Raw genomic sequence first — 8,710 nt, 5'->3', positions numbered from 1 at the left:
TTTGGAAAATAGCTCGAAATAAGATCTGTGGGAAACAAACCTCTTAGATAAATGCACGTTTTGTTCAGCCGGATAATATCCACATGTCTACCCTACTTTTATAATTTTCGACTCATAAATCTAATCGATAGATTTATGATCTCTCACTATGACCCATAAATAAAACAGCGACTGGACGACCTGCCGGGGAACGGGAAACTAACAAGCCCCGATATCCAGAATGAGATACTGCAAATTGCTGCTCCTTTACTCATCATCACAATACATTTGTGTTTATTCTCGTCATATTCAACAGGCTGTTTGAAATGAGCGACTACGCAACAAAAGGCCTGCAATGTTCAGTTCCACTATAACAGTCACAGATTGCACCGATCTAATCGAGGGTCTTACCTGTTAAGCCCGAGCCTGTTTTTCAGGTCTCAGGATCGAAAATGACATTCCCAGAACAAATGACCATATCTTCCCTTCTAAAAGGGTTAAATTAATAATCTTTTTTCTCAAAGCAAGGTTACCCCCTGTGAGTTGGATGTAGAAGTGTCAGAATCAATATAGATGTTTTTATTTTAAAGTAAATTCAGATTGAACACAGTAAAAAAATATCTATTATTGTGTCCATCCAAAAAAAAAAATACTTGTAGTGAAAACCACCCTTGAATTATGGGATGGTAGACTAAAAGCTTTAGAAATCCAAACTACAATGTATAATAAGTACCCTGTATCAAGATTTATGCAAAACAAGTGAAATCTGACCTTTTTAGAGAGATTTAGCACGAAAAAAACACTTCTGGGGTCATTTGGGTGGATTTGACCTATCTCTGGCCCCCCTTGTTCGATTTTGCAGATTGACATCTCTTTCTAACCGTCAGAGCCAATGGAATCGAGGGGAACTCCCACATACTCCTTATTTGGTAATGTGTGTGTGTGAGACTGACGCATAGCCAAAACCGGAAGCTGCGATAACTCTGGTGGCTACCATTAGCAGCTAACTTTTACTCTCCGATTTTTACATAAAAATAGAATTATGGATTATAAATAAAAAAAAGATATTTCACAGAAACATTATCAACCTATGGATTAACCGATTCAGCCGCGTTTTTTCTCGTTTTAATGCCATTGAACAAGTCTTTTGATCAGATTGAGAGCTACGGTGAGAGAATCTCCCGTAAAAGCTACGTAAAGGTACGTGTTGTGATGTCTGTGTTTGCTTCCCCTGTCGCGAGTTCGGATCACTCAGTGATGATATATACCTAAATAATCTGTGGAACCTCAGCTCTAATCGGATATCTTGTATGTGCAGCTACGATAAGTAATAAGGGTATCTTTTATCTTGAGTTCTGTGCCAAAGTGCGTTAGCATTTTTCGCTCAGGGGTCATTTAGATGCTTCTTATGAGACTTGTGTTTTGTTTTGGTAAAAATGGTTTGTATCGTCAGTTAGCTGAGATTATTCCCGTTAATCTGGTATAACACATTAATAGGTTCTTAAATTTTAAGATGCCCTGAGACACAGTGTCGTGAGAAAAAGAAAAAAAAAGCCCCCGCCGAAGGGGGCTTTGGGGCTTAACAGGTTGGAAAACTACACTACATTGAGGAAAACAGAAGCTGACTTCATTAAACTTGTGACACTGACAGATGATGATGAAAAAACACGACATCCTTAAGTGGGACGTCACTGGGTCACGAAAGAGGAGGTTGCCAGGAAAGTTTGGCGATTTGCAAAGTGAATCTACCCTGGGCAAAGCCTCCCCTGTGGCTATGTTTGTGAAGAAAATGTTTAAGTAATTGGCCACATCCAGCTTGTCTGTGATGAGCGTGTTATCTTTCTTTATGTTTATGTTTGAACATCTGGTTTTAAGTTTTTTACTGCAGCCTAGTTGATTATTGAGTAATTTCCAAAGTTCAGAGGGTTTATTTTTGTTTTCCTCAGTTTTGTTATTGATGAAATTCTTTTTTGCAGTTTTGATCATGGAGTTTACGTAATTTCTTAGTCTGTTTCTTTGCAGTTTGAGTTCAGTCACGTGGGCTTGGAGTTCAATGCTCAAGCTTTTGGTAAGCTTTAACTGACTTTTACGAAACTCAGAGCATTTTTTGTTTTCATAGCGGTCAATATTTCGGAGTGCATCCACGGCTCAGCGCGATTTTTTACCCTGGTGGTTCTTAGGGGGGCCATGTCGTTTAGTACCGTTGAGAATTTGGTTTTGAAACCAAGCCATGTTTCTTCAACCAGTGTACCACTGAGCTCCTCTGACCAGTCTAGGCTCTCCAGTTCTATGTTAAAGGCCTCGCTAGAGTAGGTTTTGAGGTCTCTAGATGTGACTGTTTTGTGACAGCCGGCCTTTTGTTTTAGCTTTTTGCGGGTACAGAATATCATATAATGATCGCTTAACCCGCATGCTATAACCCCTTTCCTGGAGATCCTGGACCTGTCAGGGGTCAGAATGAGATCAATGGTAGTCTGTGTTGATTCACATACCCGGGTGGGTTGGGTGATTAGCTGGCTGAAGCCGTGCAGATCACAAAACCTACTGAAGGACTTGAAGACGGGTGCATCTTTTCGTCGCATATCCGTGTTCCAGTCTCCAATAATAATTGTTTCCACACCCCCAACTCCAGCCAAACACCCATCCAGTGTATCATAAAAGCCACTCTGTTCTGGCGGTCTGTAGATTGTGCCGACTAACACTGATTTAGCCTGTTCAAAAATAATTTCAACCCATACAGTTTCAAAGGTCTCGTGATTCAGGTCAGTACGGATAATGAATTTGGTGTCTTTATGTATGTACATGCAGACACCACCTCCATACATGTTCCTGTCATTTCTGACTACGGAGTAGGCTAGTTCTCAATTTCTATTTCTGGGACTGTCACAGAATTGTCAAGTTTTGTTTCTGAGAAGCATATTTGCCTTGCCGTTAATGAATAATTGTCTGATTTCAGCCAGTTTGTGTCTCTGGCTGTTTGTGTTTAGGTGAAATATATGAAGTCCATTTGTGTTGGTTATTTGATTGATGTCGTCAGGCTGGAGGTATTTCTGTTCATCTATGTCCGGTCCTGCGGTGGGGAGGGGGGGGTGCTTTGTTGTTCTCTCAGCGAGTGGGCAGAGAGAGAGAGGGGGGGAGGAAGAGGGGAGAGAGAGAGAGACGGGGGGACCCCCCGCCCTGGGACCCCGCTAGCAACGCTAGCCAGCCTGCCACCGGTCCCCCGTTCTGGGTTGGCCAAACTGTCTATGCTAGCCAGTCGGCCATCGGGCGTCGAGACGTTCGTGTCCTGCGTCGAGCCGGTCGTCGAGCTGTTGATCATGGTGGCTAGGAACCTCGGTTCCCTTCCTCTCGTCTCGGCCTCACGCGTGTCAGCCGGTGTCTGCACCGTGGAGTCCTTACATACAGAGTTAACAGTTTGAACATTGTTAACTGTGTTCGTTATTCTCCCGACCAGGAGAGAAGCTTTAAAATAGGAGACTAAATGGAGTCTCTGTGAAAGTTCAATTGGGTACTTTAATTTAAAAAAAAGGCGCGGTAGTGTTACAGACAGAATATTGTTCAGTCAGACAAACAGCTGTGATCCGCTCCTCGATAGGGAAGAGAAGAGACTGGATCTCTCCTCCGGTGCTGTTTATATATGCTCTGCTGGCTCCTCCCCGCCAGCCGGCTCACCTCGTCTCCAATGTCCGTTATTGCATTTAAACAGAGGATAGGTTCTTTTCACATTCAATATATGCTCAACACGCCGTTTCTCCTCATATTCTCTTTCATCACTTTTCATTTAACACATTCTAAACGCTGTAATCAATACTCTAAACAATACTTCTCGGCTCGTTTGGTTTCCGGTCATTCCGGATGTTGTCACATGCTACTCTTGTCTGTAAACAATGTATTCAAATAAACTGTTCCTTCATTTAATATTCAGCATGGTAGTATCTCGACATCTATAGTTGTAGTGTTAAATCGGTAGGCTTCGGTTTGCACCACTCCATCATTTCGCTACTCAATTCACCTCTTCAGGAAATCGTATATTAGCCACATGCTAAATGCTAACCGGAGATGAAGGATTTTCAGAATAAAAGCTTAACTGCTTGTACACAAGAATTTCTGGTTTTTCAGTATAAAAGAGCATTAAAACTGACGGCATGTTTGAACTACATTTCCCCATTAAAACATTGATTTTAATTTCTAACAACATGGTGGTGTTAACTTACAGTCTTTATTGTGTGGTGGTCAGTGGTGGAAAGTAACAAAGTAGATTTACTCAAGTATTTTACTTGAGTATTTTTTTGACGTGTGTACTTTTCTTCAGTGCTTTCATTTGATGCTACTTTATACTTAACCTCACCTCAACCCAAACCACATGCCTGAAGTTCACATGAGATCAGACTGCAGTTTAATGCCACTCATAAAACATTCCCCTGATCTGAGGAGCACAGTTTAGTGAGGAATCTAACGCTTTTAGTTTAATTTGCTGGAATCACATAAAGGGTGGTATATGAATGGGTTAAGAGGCAACGCTGCTCCTCTGTGGTTAATGCGGGATTTGGCATGCAGACAGATATGGTGTCAGATGATATGAATGCCAATCCTCTGTTTAACAATTCTGGGCTTTAGTTTACTTACAGCCTAGGTAACAGGGGATTTGAAGCTGCTGGGAGTTTGTTCCAAGGGTGGGGCTGAAGAGCATTTACTATACATTGGAGCACCAGAGACAATCACTACACTTGATTTCTCTCCATGTGTCTGCACCATGGAGTCCTTACATACAGAGTTAACAGTTTGAAGACAATGCAACCCAGATACTGTGTTACCTGACTGAAAGAAGTCATGAGGAAAAAGCATAGATTTTCAGTTTTTACTGCCTTGTGAATTCATTTTCAGGAGATAATTATTTACCACCTCAGGCCTGGAAAATATACGAATGCAGGGGGTTTTCTTATTCATTAAAGAGCTGAAAAAAGACCACAGTCAAAGTGAAGTAGTCATGACCGCAGAAAGCCTTGCATTTATTTGACAAAATAAGTTACTAGTTACTTTACAAATACAAATGATCAGATTAAACAAAATATGAATAAACAGTGATATATAATTAAAGGTTAAGATATCCAGCAGCAGTATATAAAGTAAACGTTGGTCCACTTTTAACAGCTGTGAAGAACACATTAACGTAAACAAAATGAAAGAATCCAGTAATTCAATATAAGATTCTAAAATGGGACATTGGGCGCAGTAAGTACTTTTACTTTTGGTACTTTAACTATTTTTTGATGCCAAAACGTCTCAGTTTATGCTGCTTTATACTTCTACTGCACTTTTAGGTACTAGTTAGATATAGATTATTAGATCATTCAAAACATAAATCAATTATTAAATACACTTTGACAGATATTTATGATATCCAGCAGCAGGACATCAAGTTGCTCAAATTAGCTCCACGTGTACTAACTCTGATAAACACATCAATAATCATTATAGTAACACAATGCGATTCTGAAAAGGGCCATTATGCATAAGGAGTACTTTTACTTTTGGTACTTTCAGTATATTTTGATACCAATGCTTTTGTACTTTTACTTGTAACAGAGTATTTTTACCCTGTAGTATTTCTACTTTTGCTTTAGTAGAATATCTGAGTACTTCTTACACCACTGCTACCATGAGTGTGGAGCTGTGTGCTATGAAAGCCTGAATTTACAAGAAATAGTTTACAGCTGAAGACTGCTTTTCAAATGTAGAGCAGGTTGTAAGCGAGGCTCCGTTTGTAAATGAGGAAACAGTTCAGAGAGTCAGCGCTCAGAGTTTGATAAGCCCTCCCTCTTCTTCCTGCTCTCAGACGCAGCCAGCTCCACTCTGTATTTCCTGATTCCTCCCCTTTAGATCCACACTGAGGAGGATGGGTGTAACCAACATGTGGGTAAAGTACAAGAGCTGATAGGCTCATTCACTGCACACACACATCCTGTTCAGATCACAGCTCATAGTTTCAGCTCTCAGGAAGTGAAACTCAGACACTCGCTGCCACTGAGAGGAGAAATGGCGCAGAAAGGAGTTCAGCTGGACCGGGAAACCTTCTCTTGTTCGATCTGTCTGGATCTACTGAAGGATCCGGTGGCTATTCCCTGTGGACACAGCTACTGCATGAAGTGTATTAAAGCCCACTGGGATGGAGAGGATGAGAAGAAGATCCACAAATGCCCTCAGTGCAGGCAGAGCTTCACACCGAGGCCTGTCCTGCTGAAAAACACCATGTTAGCAGCTTTAGTGGAGGAGCTGAAGAAGACTGGACTCCAAGCTGCTCCTGCTGATCTCTGCTATGCTGGAGCTGAAGATGTGGCCTGTGATGTCTGCACTGGGAGAAAACTGAGAGCCTGTAAGTCCTGCCTCGTGTGTCTGGCCTCTTATTGTGACAAACACCTCCAGCCTCACTATGAAGCAGCTCCATTAAAGAAACACAAGCTGGTGGAGCCCTCCAAGAAGCTCCAGGAGAACATCTGCTCTCGTCACGACGAGGTGATGAAGTTGTTCTGCCGCACTGATCAGCAGAGTATCTGTTATCTCTGCTCTGTGGACGAACACAAAGGCCACGACACGGTGTCAGCTGAAGCAGAGAGGACTGAGAGGCAGAGAGAGCTGGAGGGGAGTCGACTAAACATCCAGCAGAGAATCCAGGACGGAGAGAAGGAGGTGAAGCTGCTTCAGCAGGAGGTGGAGGTGGTCAATGGCTCTGCTGATAAAGCAGTGGAGGACAGTGAGAAGATGTTCACTGAGCTGATCCGTCTCATGGAGAAAAGAAGCTCTGATGTGAAGCAGCAGCTCAGATCCCAGCAGAAGAGAGAAGTGAGTGGAGTCAGAGAGCTCCAGGAGAAGCTGGAGCAGGAGATCTCTGAGCTGAAGAGGAGAGACGCTGAGCTGAAGCTGCTGTCTCACACAGAGGATCACAACCAGTTTCTGCTCAGCTACCCCTCCTCACTGCCAGCCCTCATTGAAGCTACACACTCCTCCAGCATCAACATCCGTCCTCTGAGCTACTTTGAGGACGTGACGGCGGCCCTGTCAGCAGTCAGAGACAAACTACAGGACGTCCTGAGAGAGGAATGGACAAACGTCTCACCGACTGAAGTGGATGTTTTACTGCCAGCAGCAGAGCCCACCACCAGAGCTGGGTTCTTCAAATATTCACAGGAGATCACTCTGGATCCAAACACAGCAAACACACAGCTGGTATTATCTGAGGGGAGCAGAAAAGCAACAAACATGACACAACATCAGTCTTATTCTAGTCATCCAGACAGATTCACTTATTATCCTCATGTCCTGAGTAGAGAGAGTCTGACTGGACGTTGTTACTGGGAGGTGGAGTGGAGAGTGGAAGAAGTTGGTGTTGCAGTCGCATACAAGAATATCAGCAGAGCAGGGAGTGGGTATGAATGTGTATTTAGATACAATGAAAACTCTTGGTCCTTAGAGTGTAAACAAAACAGTTATACATTCCGTTACAACAAAATCAACACTCCCATCTCAGGTCCTCCGTCCTCCAGAGTAGGAGTGTACCTGGATCACAGAGCAGGTATTCTGTCCTTCTACAGCGTCTCTGAAACCATGACTCTCCTCCACAGAGTCCAGACCACATTCACTCAGCCGCTACATGCTGGAGTTTGGCTTAGTAATGGAGACACAGCTGAGTTTTGTAAACTGAAATAGCCTGAAGTCATTTGAGGAACTCTTCTACTTCTTAAACTCATTGTTTCCATCATTGTTGCTGAGAGCTGAGTGTTCATGTCTTCACTGCACAGAGATCAGCTGTCAATCAAACATTATGGGATGTGCTTTAACATCTTCTCATGAGTTGTTCTGTAGATGTTGGAGTTTCTTTAGGCGGCGCTCCTTCCTGTGTCTGTTTAGTCATGGAGGCTGTCACTGCTCAGGAGGATTTCTGTTAACCTCAACTCATATTTCTCTGCATGGAAATGTAAACTTTGCTCTAAATATTTGTTGAACATCGATATTGATGTATTTGTATGTTGTTGTTTCTCTTGTAAAGCATGAGAGAGAGAAAGCACCAGAGCTTCTTTCATTGTAGATATTTTTATTCTAAATGTCTTTTATTTTTGACTAAGTCTCAATGTGTTGAATGCATAAATGAAAGTTTGAAGAAGGAAATAAAACACATTAAAAGAAAAGCCAACAGGTTGAGTTTGTAATAAATTGTGTTTCTATTTTCAAGATGTGAGATGAGTGCCACATTTACATGTCTGTAAAAAATAAAATGTTGGGTTTTTTCTTGTTAATAAAAGAGCAAAGAGGACACAAGTGAAAATCTCAGTCTTTGTTTGTAATCTTAAAATGAATGATCTCTCCTCTCCAGTGAAGCTGGACTAAGTTGAGTTGAATTTGTAATACATGTAGTTCTTTTTTTGCTGCTACGTCCCCAATAAGCTCTAGGACAAAAATGGAGACACAGCAACAAATAACATTGAGAGAGTCGGGGGGAAAGTGAACACAAGCGCATTTATTTACACCAAAGAATGGAGAGGAAGAACCTTCTATGGAAGAGGATTAGGAACATGTGGAGAAATGTGAGATCTGAACAAAAGTGATATATTTTTTTATGTTTCAAAATTTTAGTCAGAATATTGAGAAACAAGTCCGAATTAAGAATATTTTTAATAAATCTTTTTCTTAAGAACATTTATTTTCTGAAAATCTCAGAATTCAGAATAAATATATT

The 8,710-nt window shown here is 41.8% G+C and overlaps 1 protein-coding gene across 1 annotated transcript; it reads left to right on the top strand.

The window, feature by feature from the left end:
• The first annotated feature begins 5,203 nt into the window (after nucleotides 1-5,203).
• LOC307018806 (tripartite motif-containing protein 16-like) lies at nucleotides 5,204-8,299 on the top strand. Its single transcript, XM_079649246.1, has one exon. It carries the CDS (start codon nucleotides 6,016-6,018, stop codon nucleotides 7,681-7,683), a length of 1,668 nt encoding a protein of 555 aa, XP_079505372.1. The 5' UTR covers nucleotides 5,204-6,015; the 3' UTR covers nucleotides 7,684-8,299.
• The last annotated feature ends 411 nt before the right edge of the window (nucleotides 8,300-8,710 follow it).

Source organism: Notothenia rossii (genome assembly GCF_949606895.1).
Source record: "Notothenia rossii genome assembly, chromosome: 9".
Taxonomy (NCBI): Eukaryota; Metazoa; Chordata; class Actinopteri; order Perciformes; family Nototheniidae; genus Notothenia; species Notothenia rossii.
This window is presented reverse-complemented; position numbering and strand designations above follow the sequence as displayed.

Bases quoted from the DNA above. Each gene is read 5' to 3' on its own strand.
- LOC307018806 (XM_079649246.1), top strand. From the start codon at position 6,016: ATGGCGCAGAAAGGAGTTCAGCTGGACCGGGAAACCTTCTCTTGTTCG.